This window comes from Haliotis rufescens, unplaced genomic scaffold, assembly GCF_023055435.1.
Source record: "Haliotis rufescens isolate VD_foot unplaced genomic scaffold, xgHalRufe1.0.p SCAF_5, whole genome shotgun sequence".
Classification (NCBI taxonomy): Eukaryota; Metazoa; Mollusca; class Gastropoda; order Lepetellida; family Haliotidae; genus Haliotis; species Haliotis rufescens.
The window spans coordinates 32,856,191-32,884,130 of NW_025964223.1; the positions used below are offsets into that span (position 1 = coordinate 32,856,191).

Genomic DNA, 27,940 nt, shown 5'->3' on the forward strand with positions numbered 1-27,940 from the left:
TACGTAGTTTGCAAAGTAAAAATATGAGAAGCTAGCAAAATCCAATATGGCCGCCACATCACGTGACTTTTGACATAAGAGCAAGAAGAGATCTTGTTCAGCAACCAAAGCAAGACTTAACAGAAGTTGTTCAAATGCCTTACCTGATAAGTTTCCAATGCCAGAGCTTGCTAAAGATGTCCTATAAAAAGTTTGAAAATAACTTTCAGCCGGAAGTTGCAGTCAATATGGCGGCCATTGAAGACATATATCAGAATATTTTCTTTGAAGTTGTTAGTATGGTACTTGGAGCCAAAGTGTGGAGAGTTTGGAAGCTTTTGAGCTGGTAGTTTGAGCTGAGCAGATTTTGGGAGTCAAGTACTGAGATATCTGCTAAAAAACAGTGCAAAAACACTTAATCCGACCTGGAGGCCAAACGAAGCAATTTCGCTACATTGGATGTGTAGAGAATTTGTTGGCCATCTGATTGCGCACCAGTTCAAGAATTTTGGAAGTCTTTGGAGCTTTCGTGGCGGAGATATTAGCTGTTGAAATTGCGATTTTTAAAGTTGGTTTGAGTTATCTGCCCTTAGTCTTTGAGTCTAGAGTCTTGAGATTTTTGTGGGCATAGCTTCAGTAGCTAAGCTATCTTTGTGGAAATTTTGAAGAGATTCTGAGCAGTAGTTTTGGAGGTAGGATTGGAACAAAATCGGCCGGAATAATAATAATAAATAATAATAATAATAATAATAATAAACTTACCAATTACAATAGGGCTCTTGCCAAGATGGCAGGGAGCCCTAATAAATCGAACAATTACAATAGGGCTCTTGCCTTGTAGGCAGGGAGCCCTAATAAAGAATAATTAAAGCTGCAAGCAGCAATGGCGGGCTCCAAGTTACACTGTGCACAAACGTCCATGTTCGAATCTTTAAAGGGTTCCCTTGTACCAAATCCGTCACATGTAGGCACAAATTGCAGGGTATTGCCGCTACGAAATTGGTGTGTGCTAAGTCTGTTTTAAACCCATCTCCGACATCAAACATGTTCGAATCCTCAAAGGGTTTGTTTGTACCAACTCTGTCAAAAGATAGTCACCGTTTGCAGGACATTGGCGTGTTCCAGGGGTGTCCCAAATTCTAATCAAATATTACCACCAAGTGTTGTTACTTTTTCCATGCACCCAAGAACAGAAAATAAGATGCATATGATACCTAACTTCATGTAAACTTGCAATAGTTTCTGTCAACAAGCTTACAAGATATGATCGTTAAAGTAAAATTTCGGTAATTTTTTTTATCAAAATCAAAATCCAATACAACCGCAACTAAAACAGATATCCCAAAACGGCTATGAGAGTTTGCTGTGTTGTGTGTGGAGACAATTCTCAGAAAATTTGGAAGCATTTCATGCAGTGGACTCAAAGTTGTTTGCATTTGAAGACAGGTACCCAAAAAACACTGTGAAAACCTTGAATCCAATATGGCTGCCAAACCATTTGACCAATGACCAAAGTCAAAGAACAAAATATGTCAAGCAGCTCAAACAGCAGATACATGCAAGTTTTCAAAATAATCGGATAAGCGGTTGCGGAGCAATAGGGCGAAATACATCTTTAAAAACGTCTTGACTTTTAGTTATCTGCCCTTGGCTTTTGGGGCTACGGCCTTGGCGGGCACTAGTACCCAACGGTCCACATACACACACAAAACTTGAACAAAATCGAGCCAGTGGTTATTTTTCTAGCTCTGGTACAAAAATCGGCGGAATAATAATAATATTAAATCAAACGCTAACACTGGGGCTCTTCAGCCTTTCGGCTTGGGGACTCTTTAACAGGCTGTAACTTCTTTGTCAGTTGGGCTCCAGTCAAACGGATAAGCGTTCTGCGTTCGTCCGGGCCCCGGGTTCCTGTCGCATTGCTGAGATAAAGTGCTTAACTTGTTTCCGACCTCGTTCATATTCGAATCCTCAAAGGGTTTACCTGTACCAACGCCGTCAAATGTAAGGAACCTCTTGTGAGACATCACCACTACTAAATTGACATGTGCCTGGGTGTCCCAGGATGTTTAAACCAATTTCCAACTTCGACCATGTTCGAATCCGCATATGGTTTGCTTGTACCAACGCCATCAAATGTAATGAACCGTTTGTGAGACATCACCTCACGTGTCCCAGTGTGTTCTTAACCCATGTTTGACTTCGACCATGTTCGAATCCCCAAATGGTTTGGTTGTACCAACGCCATCAAATGTAATGAACTGCTTGTGAGACATCACCACACGTGTCCCAGTGTGTTCTTAACCCATGTTTGACTTCGACCATGTTCGAATCCGCATATAGTTTGCTTGTACCAACTCCGTCAAAAGATAGTCACCGTTTGCAGGACATTACCGCTACCAAATTGGCGTGTGCCACAGTGTCCCAGAGTGTACTAAACCAATTTCCGACCTCGACCATATTCTAATCCGCAAATGGTTTGCTTTAAACAACGCCGTCAAAAATAAGGTACTGTAGCAATTGGCAATTGAGAAATGAAGAATCAAGCCAGCGAGTCTGACCACCCAATCCGATTAGTCGCCTCCTGTGACAAGCATAGTTGCCTCTTGAGACAAGCATCGGTTGAAAAAGGCCAATTCTAATCCTGGTCGTCAAGGGTAGTACACATAATACAGAACAAGACTGTGGAGAAGGCTTGGATATCTGTAAAGCCAGTGAATGGGGGTTTATAGTAGATTTATGAGGCGCTTCCATCAGTATTTGTACTTGGGTGAATTTTTTTATCAAAATCAAAATCCAATATGACCGCAACTAAAAAAGATATAAAAAAACGGCTATGCTCATTTGTTGTGTTCTGTATGGAGACAATTCTCAAAAAGTTTGAAATCATTTCATGCAGCGGATTCAGAGGAGATAGTATTTGAAGACAGGTGCCCATAAAACCCTGTCAAAACCTTGAATCCAATATGGCTGCCAAACCATGTGATCAATGACCAAAGTCAAAGAACAAAAAATATCAAGCAACTTAAGCAGTAGATACATGCAAGGTTTGAAAGTAAACGGACAAACGGTTGTGGAGCGGCAGGGCAAAATATATCGTCAAACAATACTTGTTTTTCAGTTACCTGCCCTTGGCCTTTGGGCCTACGGCCTTGGGTTTTTGGCGGGCACTAGTACCCAACGGTCCACATACACATACAAAATTTGAACACAATCAGGCAAGTGGTTATTTTGCTAGGCCTGGTACAAAAATCGGCGGAATAATAAATAATAATAAATAATAATTAAAGCTGCAAGCAGCAATGGCGGGCTCCAAGTAACAGTGTGCACAGTGCACATCCATGTTCGAATCCTCAAAGGGTTTCCTTGAACCAAATCCGTCAAATGTAGGCATCACTTGCAGGGTATCGCCGCTACAAAATTGGCGTGTGCCAGGGTGTACAGGTCTGTTCTAAAACCATTTACGACCTCGAACATGTTCGAATCCATAAAGGGTGTGCTTGTACCAATTCTGTCAAAAGATAGTCAACGGAAATCGTCGCTACGAAATTTGCGTGTTCCAGGGGTGTCCCAAATATTAATCAAATATTACCACCAAGCGGTGTTACTTTTAGCATACAACCATGAACAAAAAACGAGATGCATATGACACACTAACTTCATGTAAACTTGCAATAGTTTCTGTCAACAACCTTACACGATATGATCTTTAAAGTAAAATTTCGGTGAAAAAAATGATCAAAATCAAAATCCAATAGGTCCGTCGATTTAAAAGATATCCAAAATCGGCTAACAGAGTTTGATGTGCTATGTATGGAGACCATTCTCAGAAAGTGTGAAAACATTTCATGCAATGGATTCAGAAGAGTATGCATTTAAAGACAGGTACCCAAAAGACAATGTGAAAACCTTGAATCCAATATGGCTGCCAAACCACGTTACCAATGACCAAAGTCAGAGAACATCAAATGTCAAGCACCCAAAGCAGCAGACACATCTAAAGTTTGAAAGTAATTGGACAAGCGGTTGCGAAGCAATAGGGCAAAATATAGCTTTTAAAATTGCTTATTTTTCAGTTATCTGCCCTTGGTCTTTGGGCCTATGGCCTTGGAATTTGTGTGGTATCTGGTACGTAAGTATCTGGATACACATACAAAATTTGAATGGAATTGAGGCAGTGGTTATTATGCTAGCTCTGGTACAAAAATCGGCGGAATAATAATAATATTAAATCGAACGATAGCACTGGGACTCTTCAGCTTTTCGGCTTGGTGACTCTGAACCAGACTGTAACTTCTTTGTCAGTTGGGCTCCAGTCAAATGGATGAGCGTTCTGAGTTCGTCAGGGCCCCGGGTTTATGTCGTATTGCTGAGATAAAGTGCTAAACCTGTTTCCGACCTCGTCCATGTTCGAATCCTCAAATGGTTTGCCTGCACCAACGCCGTCAAATGTAATGAACCGCTTGTGAGACATCACCACGTGTGTCCCAGTGTGTTCTTAACCCATGTTTGACTTCAACCATTTTCGAATCCTCAAATGGTTTGCCTGTACCAACGCCGTCAAATGTAATGAACCGCTTGTCAGACATGACGACATATGTCCCAGTGTGTTCTTAACCCATGTTGGACTTTGACCATGTTCGAATCCTCAAATGGTTTGCCTGTACCAACGCCGTCAAATGTAATGAACCGCTTGTCAGACATCACCACATGTGTCCCAGTGTGTTCTTAACCCATGTTTGACTTCGACCATGTTCGAATCCTCAAATGGTTTGCCTGTACCAACGCTATTAAATGTAATGAACCGCTTGTCAGACATCACCACATGTGTCCCAGTGTGTTCTTAACCCATGTTTGACTTCGACCATGTTCGAATCCTCAAATGGTTTGCCTGTACCAACGCCGTTAAATGTAATGAACCGCTTGTCAGACATCCCCACATATGTCCCAGTGTGTTTTTAACCCATTTCCGACCTCGAATCCTCATATTCGAATCCTCAAATGGTTTGCCTGTACCAACTCCGTCAAAAGATAGTCACCGTTTGCAGGATTTCAACACTAAGAAATTGGTGTGTGTCAGAGTTAACCAGAGTGTTCTAAACCCATTTACCACCCAGACAATGTTCGAATCCCGATAGTCGCCTCTTGAGACAAGCATGGGTTGCTGAAGACCAATTCTAACCATCATCTTCAAGGGTAGTATACATACTGCAAAAGACACTTGACGGTCAAAGGGAAATAATCCTGAGTTTTCTGAGCGATGTTTTCGGTATTTTGTCAATATTACCACCAGGCGGTGTTACTTTTAGCATGCAACCAAGAACAAAAGATGAGGTACATATGGCACACTAACTTCATGTAAACTTTCAATAGTTTCTGTGGAGAACCTTACAAGATGTGATCTTTATATAAAGGAAAAATTCGGTGAAAGAAATCATCAAAATCAAAATCAAACAGAGCCGTCACTAAGACAGATATCCAAAAACGGCTAACAGAGTTTGGTGTGTTATGTATGGAGACAATTCTCGGAAAGTTTGAAAGCATTTCATGCAGTGGATTCAGAGGAGATAGTATTTGAAGACAGGTACCCAAAAAACCCTGTGAAAACCTTGAATCCAATATGGCAGCAACTAAAAAAGATATCCAAAATCGGCTAACAGAGTTTGATGTGATATGTATGGAGACAGTACTCAGAAAGTTTGGATGCATTTCATGCATTGGATTCAGAGGAGATAGGATTTGAAGACAGGTACCCCCAAAACCCCGTAAAAACTTTGAATCCAATATGGCTGCCAAAGCACGTGACCAATGACCAAGGTCAAAGAACAGAAAATGTTAAGCACCCGAAGCAGCAGACATGTGTAAAGTTTGAAAGTAATCGGACAAGCGGTTGCGGAGCAATAAGGCGAAATATATCTTCAAAAAATACTTGTTTTTCAGTTATCTGCCCTTGGCCATTGGGCCTACGGCCTTGGAATTTTTGTGGTATCTGGTACCTAACAACTTGCACACACACACAAAATTTGAACAAAATCGAGCCAGTGGTTAAACTGGTATCTCTGGAACAAAAAACGGCGGAATAATAAATAATAATAATAAATAATAAATCGAACGATTACAATAGGGCTCTACAGCCTTTCGGCTTGGAGCCCTAATAAATCGAACGATTACAATAGGGCTCTACAGCCTTTCGGCTTGGAGCCCTAATAATAATAAATCGAACGATTACAATAGGGCTCTACAGCCTTTCGGCTTGGAGCCCTAATAATAATAATAAATCGAACGATTACAATAGGTCTCTTGCCTTTCAGGCATAGAGCCCTAAAAAGACTTCAACACCACATAGACACAAACAATCTCTTACATGCAGACCAGAGCAGGTTCACGCCAAACAGAACCACCCTAGATCACATCATTCCAATTCAACACGACATCAGAGTAGCCCAGGCTTCAATACAAACACTATCTTCTAGCTATATTTATCGACTTCTCAAAAGCCTTTGACATGATCTAAAATGACGGTCTAATCACTAAATTGTCAAACAAACATATTAAAGGACGCATGCTAAACTTCATACACAACTTTCTCAAAAATCGCACCATAACTGTAAAACAACACACTTTCTGACCCACATCCCATCCAAAACGGTACACCTCAAGGCAGTGTCCTTTCTCCAACACTTTTCAATCTTATGATCGATGACATATTCACAGACATCCGCTCAACAATCAAAACAGCTAAATTTGCAGATGACGCATCACTTTGGACTTCACACAAAACACTAGGTACAGCACAGGAACACATCATACATGCACTCAATGATATTGATACATGGGCAAAGACATGAGGTTTTAAAATCAATACTGACAAAACAGTAGCCATACTCTTCAAAACACCTAACATGCAAAACTACTCCCCACCTTTACTCTAAATAACTCCCAAATCAACTACAGCACACAAACAAAATTTCTAGGCCTAATACTTGACCAACACCTAACATACACACCCCATATCAAACACCTCATCCCAAATTGCAACCATGATCTCAACTTAATGCGCAGCATACGGGGAACAAGCTGGGGAGCAGACCAGCACACGCTACTTACTGTCTACAAAACACTCATCCGACCCAAGTTTGAATACGCCGCACCCGCATGCGACGCACTCACACAAACAGACTCCAAGAAATTGGACTCAATTCAATACAAAGCACTTTCAATCTCACTAGGTACAGTATGAGGCACCGCACTCACATCTCTCTTAAAGCTCACTGGGGAAATAGCTCTCCCCCCATCCCCTCCCTTACTTACTTACATTGGAGATTTTACGTGCGCTTTCCGACTGCAGCGTATTTCGCACACAGGCCCGGCCAGGCCATTTAATGTGTTTTCGAAAAGGGGAAAAAGTTGTTTGGCAATCCCCATCCCCTCCCCAGTGGAATGATACATACATCCTTACCTTAATCCAACCAAACATCAAATAGCTCACTAGAACAGAGTAGAGCACTTCCGTAAAAACAATAAACAATGTTTTCTTAAAAAACATAACACAGTTTACATGGGCGGATACAGAGGGGGGGGGGGGGGGTGCCCCCCCCCTTTTTATTTTGAAAAAAATCTTTATTTCTGTATAAATTACCACCAAAGACAATAAATAGATCTTAATTGTGCACCCCCCCTTTTCAAAAAAGCTGTATCCGCCCATGGTTTATATGTTTACTCTGCTGACTGGCATTAAGGAAGTTCAAAGGCAATAAAATAATTGAACCAACAACAGTTCACTGATTGGTATGCTGAGAAGGTGTCAACAAGCTTGACACGAGTTGGTAGAACTCTTGCCCCAAGCAGTGATAACTCACCGGATGGCCATTGTGTAATTCCTATTCTTTGAATGACATTCTTATATACTTGTTTCAACTGCTGCTCAATAAACTGTGTTTGTGTTTATATTCAAGTTGGTATTTCCGCTATCCAGAGTGTGCAGTGAGGCCATCTTATTGTTGATAGTCATTTGGAGACATAAATGCGAAGTTAATTAATGTGAACAAAGACCACTCGCATTTTTCACATTTAATTCATGCTCGCATCAATTTCAAGATTAACAGTACTTGATATAATTTCTTTTGGATGTCAGTTTAGATATAGGTAAATTTAACATTGGAAATAGTCGCCATGAATTGGATACCATGGTGCATTGAACTAATGATGTGAGTTGTTGACATACAAAAACTGTTTTCAATATATTAGGTGAAATATGTATCCTGTCTTTTCCAATCAGAATCCAATATAGAATGCAATACATTATTCAGTAATAACTATGTAATTATTTCAGTTTCTTTCTGTTATTTCAGGTGGTTAAACAGACAGGGATGGAAGAGTGTGTTGTGATAACCTATGACCATTTATTTGGCATTCTTGGAGAAAATATTGATCCACTATCAATATCCTTATCTCATCTTGGAACTTGCAAAATATTTATTCTGTTTAGGCCTGTTAAAAGCTATAATCTAGTTAAAAATGGATTGTTTGATACTGTCCATTTCTTAAATATTTTGAGACATTTTCACAAACAGGCAACATTTTGTCCAGGAATATCCATCAAATTCCTTCAATCTGACACCCACCCTAGTGCCATTGCACATTATACACATCCTTTTCCACGTTGTCAGTCTGTTGACTGTCCAGTGTATGGGGAAAAGTCAGATGGAAAGCTGGATTGTGGTACATGTTTTCCTTGTAATGCCTGCAGTTTGCTAATGGTTAAGACATCTGACAAAAAAGATTGCGTACAGGATATTGACTTGCCAAATGATACTGTTTTTGCATCAAAAGAACATGATGTTAGCAATCAAAGGAACACTGATTCATCCCAACCCTCGCTTTCAGAAGATTCAAGTTTTGACAACAATGATGATTATGATGATGAACCAGTGGTTGAAAAGATATGTTCATTCAACAAGAGGAATCATGGAAGGAGTTTGCTGAGCGATAGTATGAACAGAGAAAATCTTTCAATAGTTTCAATGGTTCCTATGAAACATCCTCACAGAGAAAGAAAACTTGCCACTGTTGGTGGTGAAACCATATCCAATTATGTAAAAACTAACAATTTTGATACAGATTTATCATATGTAAATCAAACAAATTGGCAAGAATATCCAAGTGTACAATTGGATAACATGTTGAAAATAAGTATTTGTGAGGCTTCAAACCAAACAGGAAAAGTAACTGAAACCAATGCTGTGGAATTAGAAGATGATTCCATAAATGTATCTGAAATAAATAAAGAAAAGGACAGTGGCAGAACATGCAGTCTGATGAAAAAATCCCATGTTACAAGTGACCATCCCGATACAGTTTCTGTTGAAAGTAATAACAGGTTACATAGGTCTAATTGGAGAGAAGTCAGTCCCTACTGTGGTCAAATAGTTGAACCATCTTCAAATTCAGAGATGCAAAAAAATGATACAACACAGAATATGTTGTCTCAAGAAAGCACCCACTCAAGGAGACAATGTGATTTGAAACATTCAGTGTTACATATTCCAAATACTAGTGACTGTAGCATGGAAAGAGTCAAGAACTTCCCATCAGGTATGAAAAAAATTCCTTCTGCCACTCTCTCTGTGGCAAGTGTTTTGGCTTCAAAATCATCCAGTGTTGCCAAACAAAATGTTATTTTAAGAGCATCTTTGCAAGGTAGGACTATCAAGAACAAAAAGCCTAGTATGGTAAATGCTACCTTAAGACTAGATGATGTGATTGCACAGTTGAAAAAGTCAGTCAATAAGCCTCAGCTTTCAGTTTTAAATCCACAGTTAGATAGAGTGCAATGTACCTCACAAGAGACAAGAATTGAGTCAGTCTCAGGTCAAGTCAGTGATGAAGAATCTGAAGTCAATAAATGTAAGGAAAGAAAATGGCTCAAAAGAAAGCGAAAACCTTCTGAAAAAGTAATAGAATACCTTGAAAGTTTAAAGTGCAAGAGTAATGAAAGAGAAGTTCTCAGTAAAATAGCTAAGAAAAGAACTGGAAAAACTATCCACTCAAAATCGAACAGTGTTGCTGTAGAGATTGAGAGTTCTTTCCAGCCCGACCCTCTCGAGTACAAGAAGACTTCAAGGATAAACAACAAGACAGGGTCTGTGTCAGATCAGAAAAATGTGACTGGTGCCTCAAATAAACATATAAGTTCATGCTCGGAACCAAATATAAATGCTTCTGAAATGTTACAAAAGTCTCAGAATAGTAGACCTTTGAAACTGTCGCACACTGAAACAGAAAAGGCTACAAACACTACAAAAAGGGAATGCATCAAACATATCCAGACAAACCATTCTATTGACAAATCAATAGTGAATGATGATGATGATCGGACTGACACAGAGCCGCTGCTGAAGACTACAGGTACAGTGTGCATGAATACCTCCTATTTGTTTATTGATACTTAGTGAGAATGGTATTAAATTTGTTTCTGAATTATTTACTTCTGTCAAATGTATTGAATAGGGATTTTTTTGTTAGGATTATGTTGGAATTTCACTGCCACCTCAGCATTTTGGTGTTTTTTATAGGCCTGAGGAGTTGTTTTGAGACATAGATCACCACTGTAAAGAGTCAAGGTCATGATAAAGATCATAGCCTGAAAAACTTTTGTGATACTTTTTTAATATCAACAGTTGCTCGAGAAGGTGTAGGTCATTCAGCACAGGAATGGTTATTTGACAACTGTCTAACAACTAAGGTCAAGGTCATTGGACAATTATTGCCAATTTCCTCATAATCAGGAATCTCAATGAACAGACAAAAGTGTGAACTACAGGTACGATCGAGTGGGGTAAATGTTGTGCTTAAAAAATGACACCTTGACAAGATCATCTCATTACATAATTGCACTGTGCAATAGATTCAAATCTGCTCCTGTTATCCATAGAGAATTCTTTACAATAACAGGAAGGTGAATTTCTACATCTACCATAAAAAAAACAGTTCTATGCAGCTCGCATGAAAGCAAGTTGTCCTGTGAAGAGTTTGAAATCTACAGGCTTTTATCGTCATGACACCTTCACTATCTTTTTATCAGTTCCCTTATTTTTAGTCAGTAGTATATGCTGAATAGATTCATTAACAGTGTGTATTTATTTAATGACCAGTTCTCGCTATTCTTTTTCATGTTTTTTCTATAAATTTTCCATGTTTAAAGATAGCTGTAACAATAACTTTGATTTTTGTGAAACTGTGGGCAATTGTGTTTATTTCTGTTCATGGAAAATGTTTGAGTTGATTTATGATGTAATCAAAACAGCTGAAATAGGACTGTCAACTAACTGTACCAGTAATCACCATTGCGTTTACGCATGTATTACACCGCATGTCCTTTCTCCTGTTATATTTGGGCAAGATGACTTCGTGCATCTATTCTAATATTTTCTGACTGAGTCAATTTTGCAAATCGTTTTTTGATAAATATTTCTCTCTTCTAATGAAAACTAGCAAAAGTACGCTATGTGGACGCTAAAATGCAATTTTTTGGCACAATTGGCACAATATATTCATACTTTGACTGATACCTAACATGTTTAGGCATTGCAAAATGGCAAACACACAGGTCAATATAAGGTTCACACTGAATTCACATGGAGGCAGTCATTTGATCTAGGTAGAGAGTGAAGAGAATGAAAGGACAGATTGTCCTTCAACAGTCAACACTGTCGCCGATGTCCTCAGCACCAATAGAAACATCAATAACCACCACCGAGACGATGTTGGACTGTAATAAGACACAGTGCAACCAAAAGTTTTATTTGACAGCTTTATGTAAATTGTGAGCGAACAAAGTACTGCCCTATATCTGAATGACATAATGACATGAATATTATAATTATGTGGTTATGTATGATGTCACACATTTGATACAAAAACTTACTTGTTTTATCTGGTGAAAATCAATGTTTCGCTATAACATCAAAACACATGCTCAAATAAAAAGGACATAACTCTACCATGCTTAATTGTAAGCAGTAGTATAGGTAATGGTAGTTCTGGACAACTTCCACTGGAGCCAGATTTATATACCTATACCACCACTACAGGGGGATTTTTTTATGTGTAAATGCTGATGCGATTTAACGATCATCATGAGTCGTATTAAAAGAAACATCAATATTCATTAATAATGGATAAAATTTACGATAGCCCATGAGGATATTGGAAAGGTATAGGAGTAATAAAAAAATTAGCCATTGCGGCTAAGGTATCTAAAGATGTGGCCAAGGATTGGTTAAAGAAACAAGCGATGTGGCAAATATACTTACCGGAACCGCGTTATATACCGAGGAAGAAGTTTGATATTTTTACAACGAATGAAGTTCATCAGGCTGACCTCTTGTTTCTTCCCCATGATAAGGTAAGACGCAAAAGGTATAAATACGCTTTAACCGTAGTGGATGTGGCTAGTCGATACAAAGAGGCTGAACCATTAACCTCGAAAGATTCAACAGAAGTAGCTAATGCACTGAGTCGCATATATAAACGAGGACCACTAAAATGGCCTAAGCTATTTCAAGTAGATCCCGGTCGCGAGTTTATGGGATCGGTAACTAAACTGTTAACAAAGCACGATGTCGAAATCAGGCGTGGTGAAAAAGAGGCCCACCGTAGTCAAGCTATCGTTAAAAGATTTAACCGGACATTAGCGGAACGTTTGTTTGGGTATCAGTATGACATCGAAATGAAATCGGAACGATTGAGGTCAACCGAATGGGTGACACGATTATCAGCTGTTGTATCAGCGCTGAATAATGAAGTAACGAGATTAATCGGGAAGAAACCATCCGATGCGATTAAAATGAAATCTGTGACTTCCTAATCTTCAGCACTGAGGAGAGGCAAAGAACAAAAACTTCCGTATAGAGTAAGCGTAAGATATTTATACCAGCCCGGTGAACTCGAAGGAGGCCTACGTCGTGCAACCGATCCGATTTGGTCCCTTAAGATATATAACATTAGTTGATTGGTTATGAAAGAAAGAGAGCCTATTCTTTATTATCTTAACGATGGACCGGGCAGGGCATATGTACGAGAAGAGTTGCTCATAGTTCCCAACGATACAGTATTACCGCCCTAAATAACCATAAGCATAGGTAGTTACACCATCATTATCAACCACCTCTTTGTATCTAAGGGGGATAATGATGTCTTGTTCATTCTTAATCCATATATCCTATGATTGTAACTTCTTAAAGAGTTCATCTCGTGTTTGAATGTTCTACCGTTGAATAAAGCTTCTTTATACTGTTCGTGTTTCATATGCTTTTTTACCACATACTTCTTAACACCCTTAGCTTTTCTTATCTCTACCTTATCAGACTTCTTTATAGAATACAGCTTAGGTCTTAATCCGACATACTCCGCTATAGGAGTCCCAGCACATTCATCCTTCATCTTACCAAACACCTTTTTATTTACTACGCTGTGCAGTGGATTATCTAGGGTAATCGCTCATGTCGTACATATCTATTTTTTCTGCCATATCTTTATACACATCCTCAGTTTGTATTTCCATCAACAAAGAATCTGTGGCGGTATATAACACCTCGCATCTATCGCCGTATTGCTTCTTAAGTTCGTTGTAATAAAAGTCATACATTAAGTGTTTTGACAAGTCAAGAATACTCATACCGACTTACACCAGTCTGTTGAATTTTATATAACTCTTCTGCATATGCAACGATTCTTAGTCATTATCGAATATCTTGCTTCTGTTAAAAGCCGGACTGGCTATAAGTTTCCTTAGTCTTTCTTCCTCATTAGACCTGACTAATTTAACATCAACATTCTTAGAGTCTCCATAGTTTTACCAAATACTGAGTTATTCATGAGCTTATATAGATTCTTTTCAAAATCGCTGGTGGCTATCTTTCTTAAATCTGTGTTCAGCCTTATATAGGGCTCCATCCAAGGGCTTTGATCAAACTTTAGAACTCTGTGTATTTTCTTTAGTTTCATACCTAACGATAGATATAACTGGAGATTTCTGTAGTGAACTATATATTTTGTCTTATCCATCAAATTTGGTACGAGTTTTTCTACGTTAGCTAACCTTGTATTACCCATCAAGGAGTGTTGATATTCCGACATCCAATCTTTATTCACCATTAATCTTTCGGGAGCTAGCGGATAACTGTTATGATCTTTATGCAACGAATTTGGATATCCCAAGTCACTTCTAGTATGTACTCTTTACTCGCATTGATATTATGGATATCATTCACTTTGATATCATCGACCCACTCAAAACCACCCATGGGTAAAGGTTGACTCATAGCCCATCCGTACAAATTGTTGGCGTCGAGATATAATATGTGCGTGTCGGGTTTACTCGGATCATATCCTTCCACTAATTTATTATTAGCCTTAGAATACCTTTCGCCGCCATTGATATACCACCTGTTAATCCTTTCTCAATAAACAAGTCCATATCGTAATCGGTGAGTTATTTTAGTTCTACACCGGTCTTCTTCAACAATGCATCCCACGATAGTCCGGGACTGGAATAGTACCATGCCGGGTTCAAGCCGTATTGTTTTAAACATGTCTTTCTAAATATCTCGAATATATCGACGAGTAACAGTACATCGGTTTTTGAAGTACAGAGCATGATAATCACCTAAATTCTTACAACCTAATTTATCCCGGACCGTCAGAGCATGTTCATAATCGGCATCGGTTATTTCAGATTCTGTTAAGTTACTATAGAATGATTCAAGGGGTGGTAATTTAGTTTCATCGAATCTTGACCAATCATCCATATATTCGTAAGGATATACACCTTTTCTCAGCAACAAATGACGTGTTAACCGATCGGTATATTGTTGTGTTATTGCAAAGTCATTGGGATTGTTCGCATTAGCTAAATTGTCCAGGGAAGATAAGAGAAACTGTATGGTGTCTATGAATCTAAGCCCATTACTTTGCTTTATTCTAGCTTTCCCATCCTTGTCCGTAAAATGTATAGTTTTAGTCAACAAGAATGATATGTATTTTTCCATATTATTAGGAATGCACGTTAAGGCGACACTTTTTTTATTTCTTGGTTTACAGATGCGCCGCTCTTTCAAAGTTCAAATGTTAAAAAAAAAATAAAAATGAAAATTACCCTTTTTTTATTACCGCCGATCTTTTCGTCAAAAAGTTCAAACAAACAAAATTTCATTTCCTTGTCAAGCTTAAAGCAATCATCCATATATATATTGACCAATCATCCATATATTCCTAAGGATATACACCTTCTCTCAACAACAAATGACGTGTTAACCGATCGGTATATTGTTTTGTTATTGCAAAGTCATTGGGATTGTTCGCATTAGCTAAATTGTACAGGGAAGATAACAGAAACTGTACGGAGTCTATGAATCTAAGCCCATTACTTTGCTTTATTCTAGCTTTCCCATCCTTGCCCATATAATGTATAGTTTTAGTCAACAAGAATGATATGTATTTTTCCATATTATTAGGAATGCATGTTAAGCCACTGTCGGTCTTTGAGATAGCTTGCATGATGAGATGTGAATCATATCCTCTAAGGTTTTGAAATACAACGGGGATGGGTATTGTTTGAGAATTCATTTTTTGTTTGAAGTTACACTCGTTATGCGCGGCTCCTCGATAATTACCTGTGATGTGGCAATGATCTCTTACAGAATCCCCATTCAGGGGTTTATTACAAACATGACAACTAGTTGACTTCTTATAGGCCCTCCAATCATCCCTCGTCATGCACATGGGTTTCTTACTCGATAAATTTTTCCTGATTATTCTCTCTTCATTTTGTAGATATTCTTGGAACTTTCCCGCTGCATCGGGACCTCTATAAATCACGGGCGGGTTTGTTTTCCCATCATACCTTACAACTATATATCCAAACCCACAAGGAATATGTTCTTGAGTTTTGTATGTAAAACTATCTTGAGTTTCTTGATTATTGCGTTCAGTATTTTCTATAGGTTTTATAAGCGCCTCGAAGTCAGCGTAAATTACGTACGGTACTGGCATTTGATTACAATAATGTTCAAATTTTAATATATTTTTCCTCTCTTTAGGCATATCAATCCTGATAGCATTCTGTCCAACACCTCTGCAGTCTTCTTTATGCGCTTCTTATAGATCTTGTCTGCTGAACCCATGCTGGCATCTTTCGCAGAAATATTTCTTTCTGTCATGTTTTGTTTGATCGTATAATAGTCTGCTTAAACTCTTTATCCGTGTATAATGATATTTACCATCTTTTTCGATCAGAAATGAATTGATTCTGGGAATATGTTGCTTATCCTGTGTACAACAATTCCTTTAGAAGAATGACCGAAAACATTTATAGCTAAATTATTTTGCTTTTCCACCGTATCAATTTGTGAGACTGGTGTAGGTTCGTCTATGCCATCAAGGTTTAGTCCATCATTTTGAGGATAGCTAGAAGGTCTATCCGGATGCTTGTCTATGGGGAACAATGCAGATCTTATCATCATTCTTAAACAGTCATCGGATTTATTTTTTACATTAATTATGGCTTTTTTCTTTTTATAATACGGGAGTAAATCTATATAAGATCCACCTTTGAAAGGCATATAATTTGCTATATCTAAATATAAACTATAGATTTTATCCACACCCCAACCCAAACCTCTATTAGTCCAGCGTTCTAAAGTTTCCTGTATCCTCTGAATTGATGTATCTAATGATGCGCTTATAGTATCGGATTCGGTTATAACTTCTTGATTGCTCCGGAAATATGGTTCGGTATATTCAGTGCTATCGTCTGCGTTACTTTTACTCAATGACATTTTAATCATCAGCTGGTATTTTATACTATGTAAATCATCTAAATCCTCGTTAATTTTGCTCGATACGATGGGCTTAACATCATTAGCATCCATGTTGGAATTAATATCCATCTTCCAACCTCTTAGATATTTACCAACGCTGGCTAGGGGTACAAATTTTAAATCATCAACATCATCGGATTGATTATTATCTGGTAAAGTGATCAATTCAGCTTTTCTCATTTGAGAATAACCTCTCAGCCCACTGTTTTTCGCTTGAGCTTTGAGTTGTGTTGGTGTGTGTTGTATTCCAAACCGAGTAAATCCATCAATTCAGCTTTTCTCATTCGAGAATATCCACGTAGACCACGTTGCTTTGCCAAAACTTTCAGCTCTCTGACAACATAAGTCATTGTGATATATAAATACATGTGAACTAATGTCTAATTGGTTTGAATTCTACCCAATCTATTTATCTCATTTCGGTAAGCCTTTTTCCTCTCATAAATAATTTGAAACCGTTTCTTGTCAGCACCGTGACTCTTACATAAACAGTAACTACCTTTGACCCGAATCCCACATACAGAACACGAATAATTAATGTGCCCTTTTCTAATTGCAATGGAATGGATTCCACAAAAATCCAACATACAGCTCTTTCCACAAATTTGTGATTGGCCCAAGCATATGAATTTACATCTGATGTGCCTCTCGCCATTGTGATAAATATACACTTCTGGTATCATTTGTCTAAATGCATGTCATCAGCTGTGTCCTGCCCAGCCTACTGTATATGACCGCGTATAAGCCGAATTTTGAGGACCAGAAAAAAGATTCTGTAGAAAGGGGTCGGCTTATCCACGGGATACACTTTCATGATAGTATTTTTCAGATCGTGATCTGTCAGAAACATCGCCTGAATGACGGTCCGATAGATTACAACTTCCCGAAAGTTTGGAAGTTGCCACGACTAGAGCCATTATTGTTATAAATTATCAATAAAGTTATTAATTGTTGTCATTATTAAAAAAATGGTATGCATGTTACTACTTCCGATAATAAGTTTTCAATTGAATGTTCAAAGTTTATCGTTCTTCATAAACTCCACAATCTTTACATGTAGATATCTAACAATATATGTAATTCACAGCTATAATATAAAATCCCCAGATGAAATCGCCAATAGCTATTACGTATGTTTTGCAAAGTTCATAAATTGATAGTGAACACGTGTCTACCTTTATTCAAAGAGGCAAATAAACAACTGTATCGGCGAGTTATTCTGTTCGCCATTTTCAAAAACATGTGATCAGCTGTTTCCTGTGACGTCACAAACGGTGACCACTGTGATTGCTTCCTGTTGTTTAAAAAGCAACACGGTGCACAACGAAATGAGCACTGATAATAACAGGCCGATTGGCATTGTCATGTTGTTTACACAAACATTTTTAAGTTGTGGGTGCTTAGCGATCGTGTTGGGAGTAGGGGCTTAATTCCTTTGTTTTCGAGAGATTAGTTTAATAAACTGGAGAAGCCTGTGAGTAAGTGATGGTCATTCAATGTGTTCATAGTTTATTTAATTCAATTGGATTAACATACAATAGAGGTATAAAGGGGGGTATAAAAGTTGGTATTTTCATCATGAGTTTGAAACGAAAACGCCATGCTTACGATGCTGAATTCAAACTTGGAGTCTTCGCTCTGGCTGATATATTTTCTCACGGGTTCATAATTCTATATACACCGATTCACAAAATGGCGCTTCGTTGTTGATGGCAACATATAACGATCATTATGAGATTAAAAAATCCAAAAGAAACAGCTTCCCACATTATGAAAGTGGATGACTGGTTTGTTAAATCTTTATTAGAAATAATGATGACTTTTTTCAATATAATTACAACGTTTTTCATCTTATATTTTTGAATATCTGCGAGTACCGGCACATGTCTTGCAGTCCGACTTTGCAGTGTTTTTTGCCTTTCACTTTCTGGTTCGGCTTATCGTTTTCTTTCGTATTTCAATGGTCAAGTCAACACCTTGGCTTATCTACGGGGTCGGCTTATCCGCGGTCATATACGGTAACATCTCCACTGGTGAGTCATAGCTGTCAGCGCTATTTATAGATTAGCAGTTAGGGTGACATGGTTGATAAGACTCACCCTAACTAGGTCATGGTTTATGCATAGTTATTGTGTAACTAAAAGTAGCAATGACTGATAACCAAAACACTAAACGCTATCTCGCGGTCTTTTTGTTCCTCTGACGGTGTATAAAACTGACTTATGGTTGGTCTCTGTATTGGGTCAAGTTTTTTTCCATAAACGAGGAAGTATTCGTGCATGGCAGATTCAACATCCTTAAACATTTGAATTGAATGTCCCTGCTTACGCAGTTCTTCATTAATAAAATCTAATCTTATTATCCTCTGTCTGGTTCATTGTGACTGGGCTGCTTCGAGTTGTTCTAATGCTTTATTATGTCGTTTACGCTCCTCTTCAACTTCTTTAGCGTTTGATTCCCTCAGAGTAGAAAATAAATAATTACTCCCCGAAAAAGCTACAGCATTAACAATAGCCCCACCGACCATCGTCACAATTGTTGCCATGTTTTCGATAATATAAAATATTCAAATGTTTAATTACTTCATTATGTCTTCTGGGATAAGCCCTTGTTTGATGAGCATATCTTTTGTAGCCATAGCCAATCCAATATCAAGAATTACCATACCGATATGATAACCATTAAAATCTAGTTTGGGTGGTGTGGCCTTAGTAATCATTTTAGCTATACGGGCATAGCCAATGGCCAAGCCGCAGACCACCGCTGAATGATACGTTGCGTTTACCAACATTTTACCGTCTGTAACTGGAGTAGTCATGCTTCTTATAGCATTATATGGGGGCTAACCTCTAATTGAACTTGTTGTTGTGTAATAGGGGGTGATGTTTTCTCTTCTCCGGTCTTATAAAACAACCATACCACCGCTATAGCAACAACACCTAGTGCCGAAGTTTTAATCGGACGACTATGTTCAATATTTGAATTATGCATTTGTTTCGCCTTCCTCGCTAGCCCGCCCTTCCTACCGGCAGCAATTTTTCTGGGGTTCTTAGTAACTCTGGCTTGTGATTTCGCAATCGCTTGTATTTCCTCATTCACAATCTGTTGTGATTGTATTTCCTCGTTCACTTGTTGTGATTGTGTCTCCACAATCTGTTGTGGTGTCACTTGAGTCTCCATTATTATTAAGTGGGCATTTATGTTTAAATTGACAATAACTAGCCGTTTTTAAAGCGGTGGTCACCGGAGCTAAGAACATTCCGTATCTATGATAAAACTCACAGCTCACTGCGCTTATAGCGTGTTCAATGAATGGGTCTTTCTCGAGAGATTCGGATAAATACGGGCGATGTTCTGCCGGGATAGGGAGAAACGTACTAGCTACGACTGTGTATAGTTGTAACATATCCCAACCTATTGTTTTAGTCATGGTAGCTCCCAGTCTAGACTCGTAATGCGCGTACAGTTTTTAAATTTCTTCATCGGTAATGTTATCAATTTTTTCAGTGGTATAATTTTCCCCAAAATATTAGGAACATTTTCCACCAGCTACCAAAGCTGCGAGTCTTTCTGTATGTTCTTCTGTATGTTCTTCTGGTTCTTTGAGCATTTGTTCGATGAGTTCATCGCATTCCATAATGTAATACCTAAGGAGATATTTAAGTCTAACATAATATAATATGGCATATCCACTACAGCTTGAAATAATAAACTGTTGCGAAAGAATGAGGATTTCAAGCCACATTATTACATAATAATAACCGCAAATGTTCAATTTATCGTATTTTTTGCTACGTTTGCTATAATTTTGCTACATTTTGCTAAGCAATTGCATAAGCAGCTGGTTGATCGGTTTTTAATACAAGTTTACAGTGCTTCGTTGCTGCTAACAGTTTTCTGACTTTATCTCGTTCGGGCTTGGTATAAATAACATCATTTTCGCGTAGACATACCTCAAATGAATCTCGGTCTTTGCAGTGAAACAGCGCTACCCATTTGGTCTGCTCTCTGAGATCTTTCAGGACAGAGTTGTATTTTTGAGTAAGTACCAAAATGCTATGCTGAGTATGCCGTCCAGAGAATGCTAAATATGAAAGCATTTCTTTCTTTTTGGTGAGTTCCTTACTCGCACTGCAATCGTCTATTAGGAAAAGGGTTGATTCTCCTTTGTATTTTTCGTGACATACTCGTAAACACTCTTGTAAATGATCGCCTGGATCAACTTTGTACACCCAATCGTCATTCATTACCCAATCTCTCGATAGGTATGTTTTATTAACGCTTATAGTCGGGCACAGAATACTAATATGGTCGAAAACACCCCGATAATGACTTTGTAAAATATCTAGAATAAAAGCTGTTTTTCCACAACCCGTTTGCCCGCATATGATAGCACAGTGAGGTTCTTTAGGTAAAAGATTATCAATAGATTGCTTGCACAATTTGTCCATTCTGTATATTAAGTTGCGCATCCATAATCACGTACAAATATATGTTTAATTTACCAGCTGATTCCTGGAGCTTCGTTATCTCTATAGTGACACCCTCGCTAACATTTTCTATTCTCCGCCCACTGCCGTGCAGTTGGTCATCGTCCGTGGTTCGCATGTCGAGCCATAGCGCATACTTCGTGGTGAGGTATTCACCCATCGATACATCCCCAAGAGACAGATCTTTCGCGACCGCGTTAACTTCTGGGCTTCGTTTTATAGAAGGGAGTTTTTTAATCTCATCCCATTGTTGATATGCTAGCATTCTTGACTCTATAGTTGATTAGGCACGCCCTCGATAGTCAATTCTACTTTTGTAATCTTGGGATTGTAGAACTTCTCGGTATTTCTTTTAAATGCATCAAAGGGGTCCTTGAACAACATTAAAATACCCTTCAACGATCTCGTGGGGATGTTTAGATTGATATTCCACGTCGTATCTTTTTTGCTCCTTATGATCTTTCGGTGTCGAAGCACGCGATCGTACAAAATGGCTAAACTTCCTGTATACTGGTTACGAATTTGTCTGGCTAATTCAGGATCTGTTATCATATCATACTCGAGTGAGATATTGTCAATGGAATAGCTAGCATCTTCAGCAGCTCTGATTACTCTACAGTAGTCATTAAAAGTGAGTTTGTATTCTAACCGATCGCCTAGGGATGCTTGATAAAAGGGCATGTGACTATCTAGTAATTCAAAGTCGAGCGGAATATAGAATCGGTTACCTAATGCGCCAACAACAGCGAGATCTTTTACGAAGGTATTATCACCATTATCAGCACCAAACGCAGTCTCAATGTGTTCCCGCTCTTTATCCGTTCTCCAGAGATCGATGTAACAATAGTATACATCGCTATCATCGATACTCAAAACCTCATTATGGCTAATTTTAATCGCGATTTTCTAAACGATAGCACGACCTATGTTCTGAACAGGCTCCCTGTTTAACGTTGGCAGAAGTCAAACTAATTGTAAATGCAAGTCGGACAGTTCCCAGAACTAACACATCGTGTGCGCCAAGATTAGGAAAGCGAACCAGAAGCGTTTGATTCTGATCAATGGTACTCGGGTTATTAGTTATAGTTACAGACTGGCGAATTGCTTTGACCCCTAATGGATCCCGAAGGCTACGTTGTGAGTTTAACTTGCGTCCGTATTGTGAAGACATTGTTATATTGAAATTATGTAACCTTATGTTTGATATAAAAATGGATGATTTTAATCTAGATGACTTTGATAACCCTAGTACAATCGAAGAGAGTACTGATGAAACCAGCTTTGGTGGCATGAATCTTAACGATGAACTTTTACAATCAACCGTTAATGATTATTACGATACCTTTAAAGATGTTAGCCCAACCGTGACTATTCAAAGTTTGAATTAGATACTAAAGGAATATTGCGACTGAGTGGCTCTCCGAATATTGATCTTATGAATTCACATACTCGTAAGCCCCTAGCCTTGTCTGAGATAGCCAGTAAACATGGCATCAACATTGTTCGTAATGAATTAGGTTTTGTAGACTACTCACGAGAAAAACTTTCTGCGAAGACTACTAAGGTTCTTAGGACTGTGCATACTGAACTCGGTAACATAGATAAAGATAATTTGGAAGAAAGCTTGAAGCTGGCCTCGGACGGGCTCGGAGAAATCTTGGATACCTACTACGATAATTCCACAGTCAGTGTATCACCATATTCGGAGTTCAGTATTAGGAAATTACGAGGTCTTGACAAGGCAATGCAAACAATGCGGGGAGAACTCAACAATAATATAGCCAAGCCATCCGAACTCGACAAGCATATAGCTTATGAGAAAACAAAACTTGATCAGGCGGGTGATGAATTCAGTAGACACCGCGTTGCAGAAAGATGAAAGACGAAAGATCGGCCCGCCTCGAAGCTGCTAGAAAGGCACTTCGTTCACAAATCAGTCGAATTCAAGAAACTATCGATCAAGTCCTCAACGATGACACTACACCGGCCGATAAAATTAAAACATTGTTCAGAGAACAGGGGATAACCATTGGCAGTATTTTAATCGCATTGGGATTTATTATATCAACTTTGACTCTCGCGTTAACCGGTGGTACAGGTGGTACAGGAGGTGGCACACCCCCTAGTGATAGGGGTGGCATAAAAGAGTGGATAAAAAAACTTTTAAAAGCATTAGGTTCAGCACTAGGAAAGCCGCATCTGCACTTCCCGGTTTAATAGGGAGTATAGTTTCCTGGCTCTTGAATTTATTAGCTAAGACCACCACTTGGCTTAGTCAAAACTTGTCGGCACTGATCGTAGCAATTGCAGGGCTGTTGTACGTATCCGCTAAAGACTATTTAACCAAATCAGTTAATTAAGAACTATTTAACCAAATCTTGAGTAAACCAGCCGCAACTCTACCTACTATAAGCGCTGTTTTTTTATCGATATGTTGATGATTTTTAGCTGCAATATGTGGTGGCACTTGTGGTTGTGCGTCAGTAGATGGTTGTGCGTTAGTAGATGGTTGTGCGTTAGTAGACATCTGTGGCTTGACTATTCCCGTTTCGCCTGTGTTTGTTTTAGTAATTATTTCGGTGTTAATATCTGAATTTATACCTGGTTTTTGTTGATCGGTAGCAATAACAATTTTATTATTATAACCGATCACTACACCGATCTTAAGTTCCATATTACTCGGAGACATGTATAGTCCCGGCGCATAAATGTAGTCGTACTTTGGATTGAGCGTACTGTAATACATCTTGATAACGTTTTATAGAAGATGGTATGTCCACTGGTGAATTAATAGCATCCTCCACGTTTGCAACAAACTGTTTTTGTGCATCGAGCGCTGTCCCAGAACCAATTATTCCCGTTTGTGTTTGCAACTGTGAACCAAGAATTGCCCATACCTACGTTCTTATTGATTCATTAACTCTTACAACTCCTTGGTTAGTAAATTTATTTTCTGTTTTATCATTAAGAAACTCATTCCAAGCATTTCCAGGTGGTTGCTCAACCTTTTGGACGGTGAGAGCAACACCACCCTTAAAGTTCATACCATCATCTCTCCACTCGTTACTCGAGAGAGCAAAGCTCGGAAGAAGCCCACCCCTTTTCAGTAAATCATCGCTGACTTCTTTAACAGAGTGTGCACCAGCGTACGGAATACCTAGACCATGGTTAACTCCACTCAGACGCCAATCTTTACTCGTAGAAACATTATATTCCTGACAAATACGTTCGAATGCCAACCCATTGTACGGATTATTTTATGCATTCCATGCTCGATCCTGCGGTAATGGGGCACTAATTTCTTTAAGTATACGTCTAATCTGATAGTACACGTGAAATGATAAAACAGACTTATTTAGTTCAAATCCTGGGGCATTAAGAGATACACCACATCCTGTTGTGGCACACCATATGGCAAAGTTTAACTGGTTCTGCCAAAATTGCATTGGATTGTGAAACCAATCGTGCACCATTTTATCACTAGCCCGTGACCCTGTATTTTTCAAAGATATCAGGGAATTTAACAAAAGAAATTAGCACCAGAGGCACTTATAGTGCAGTGGCATAGCAAGCCAATTGTGCGTTTTGTGATACAAGCACCAAATTTGGCACACAGTAACTTTAATATGTTGCAAACATTTTTGGAAATGGAGCCACTATGTGTGAGACGCCATTTTGAAAATCAGAATAGCGGTCATCAAAAATCTATAATCTAAAATCCCTTCTTGCATCCACATGATATCAGTTCATAGCATGACTTTGCAACTTCTGGTACTGTTGTCCAGAGAGGTTGAAACTGATCTTCAGTCTTGACCCATCCCCAGTCGCATGGAGATGGCAGAGTGCAGCATGCGACAAGAGCCTGTCCCCAGCAACGCCTGGCTTGATATGTGGCTCTTTTGAAGTCTTGCTTAAGAGCTGCCTGCGTTGGAGGTATTGCTTCAAGGGATCTTCCTTTTCTTGAACAGCTTCTTCCTCGGGAAGTTGACATCAGTGCATGTGCTTGTGCGGTCATAGAGTTAAACGACAAGTCTTTCAACAGTTGACAAGACGTCTGCAGGCACCTCGCTTGGTGTGGAGGCCAGATGGAGGAATGCAGCTGTAACCTCCGGGAACGCATCCATGCAGTCCATGCTGTTATCTTGCCACGGCCTGCAAATGTCGATACCGTGTCACAGTCTGTGACAGCATGGAACACTGGAAGTACCTTTGACGTCTCAGGTCCCAGACCTGCAGCAACTTCATGCGCTGCTATGCATCGGAAGTTCTTGCCTGTCCTGAACGACAACGTCTGTGTCCAATGTCTGGATAAGTATTTGCCGATGTCCACACCTCATGGCATCTGCTGCATGCACCATCATTCGGGTGTCGCCCTCCTCATGGTTGCATGGGGCCAAACATGTGATGTCTTCAAAGGGTGGGGCAGTAAGTACCTGTTCCCCGTCTGTGGAAACCAACTGCTTCTCTGGTGTGTCAAAGGATCTCACAAGTTGTCCAGACAAGAAACTGAACACCTCTTCCTTGTTTTCACCAACACGAAGAAATATCTGCCAGTTTCCGGGTAGCACAGCAGCGGCAGTGACACGCCTTCGGATGCCTTTGCCCTGGTTGGCCCGTGCAGTCGCTTTGAGGCTCCCAGACTTTGTGTAGCGATCCCACACAAGGTCAAGGCGAGATCGATGCTCTAGCTGTGATGCAACATATGGAACGAACACGCCTGTTGCATATTCAAGGAATGTTTTGCTGCCACCTGGCTTCAGCATCTGGACAATGGCAGCCCCATCGAATGTGGCACAGGTGACATGTGGTGCATCCGTTTTCTTGTTGGCAAGCTCTTCTACGGGCTTGAGTAGGTCTGACTTGCTGCTGAATCGAAGCTGTCCTTCTTGGGAAAGTGCTGGTGGGTAGGCTCGGTTCTCATGCTTGAAGAACTCATCTAGATCACCCTCCCTTGTTTGGCATGCAATATATAGTCTTGAAAAGAGTTCTGAGTCATCCTTTGCTGAAGCTAGCTGCAGCTTCTTCTTGCTAGAAGCTGTGGCTTTGGTAGAGCTGCAGTGGCAACTTGTTACACTTGATGACATCACTGAGGGGATTTGATCTGTCAGTCAAACGCTCCTTTTCAAAGGAGTGGAACTGTTTGCCAATTTTGAGGACATTCTTCACAGTCTCACTCGCTGTTTCGGTCAATATTTCTTTGGTGTCAAGTACCAGCAGGTCGGTACTTTGTGCACAGTCCGTCATGGAAGAGATGGGGAACCCATTTGGCGAACAGACATCTTGGCCAAATTTGATCTGTGCTTTGTTTGTTTGTTCATTGTGATGTAATTCCGTGGCTTTGTCCTGCTGTTGCCGCGAAGATTCAAACTTTGCGATGACTCGTGCAACTTCTGGGCCGGAAACCATCCAACAGCGAAGTGCTATGGGGTCTTCTGTGAGGCCAATGCCACCACCATCTCCCTTCATACACGCATTATTTTGTGCCTGGTCTTTTGCAATTGCTGAGAATTGGTCTTATTTGCTGTGAAATGTCCTGCTTCGAACTTGTTGGTAACATCTGGGAGTTTTTCCAGAAGCTCTAGCATGTCCTTCAGATGTACTGGAAGCCAGCGGGCATAGTGGGTATGGTCAAGTGCAAATAACTATACGCAGAGCTCTGCCAAAGCGTCAAGGTACAGTGTTAAGTTTGATTCTTGAAATGATCGCACAAACATGAGGATGCATAGCTCTATCTGGAGAGTGATTGACCAGTACTGAAACTGTGGACAGTTCTCTGCTCTCTCATCACACCAGGTGTCAGACGCCAGTGCCTCTTGTTCCTCGGCAGCGGCTCGTTCAGTGTACTTGTTATGCGCATCATGTTGCAGAGTATGCAAAGTGGCAGCTGTCACCTGATGAGCGCATCTGGTGCGTGAAACATGTGCTGCTCGCAGAACGGAGTCTGCCATAGCAGACGTTGCTATCTCAGCCTGCGCCTGGGCCTGTGTCCACCCACTGCCCTGTAACCAGTCTCCAGTTAACTGGTGTGGGTGATTTGGGAACCACAGCCTTAGTCACATCAACTAGTTTATACTCTTTTGACATGACTGCAGTAAACTCAAGTTTTGAGGTTCTCCACCTATAAGTAACTCTTGCAGTAAAAACTCAAGCATAAAATCTATATACAGATCTGATGTCACAGCTGTTCAGCACGGGACTTCCGTGCAGTCTGATCTAAATATAGACACAGAGTCTTCATTTGGGGCATCTACATTTAGAACAAGAGCAGGGGCAGCGCAGCCAGGAAATGACCCTATTTAACGTTAGAACAATTATTGACTATATTATACCAACATATTATTTTAAAATCCAAGGTAGCTTGAGCATAGCCTATATCCCCCCCATACACACACACGCACGAAAAAAAGAATTTGAGACATCACTGTTCTCTGTGTGTCTGTGGCTTAGATGGCTAAAATAACAAAATATTGGGTTAAACACTTTTGAAAGTCAATATGGCGGCAGTTGTAGGCAATTGTAACTGACACCATTGGATTCCTTGACCCCCAAAATGTAGAATTAGCCACCAAGAAGAAGTTTATAGATGACATA

At 39.6% G+C, this 27,940-nt stretch overlaps 1 protein-coding gene across 1 annotated transcript in view; it reads left to right on the top strand.

Moving 5' to 3' along the window:
* LOC124126088 (zinc finger protein 567-like) overlaps nt 1-27,940 on the top strand; it is a 121,592-nt gene that overhangs the window by 71,872 nt on the left and 21,780 nt on the right. The window contains exon 2 of the mRNA XM_046489513.2: nt 8,331-10,386. Coding sequence (XP_046345469.2) covers nt 8,331-10,386 — 2,056 coding nt within the window. The remainder of the gene's footprint in view (nt 1-8,330; nt 10,387-27,940) is intronic.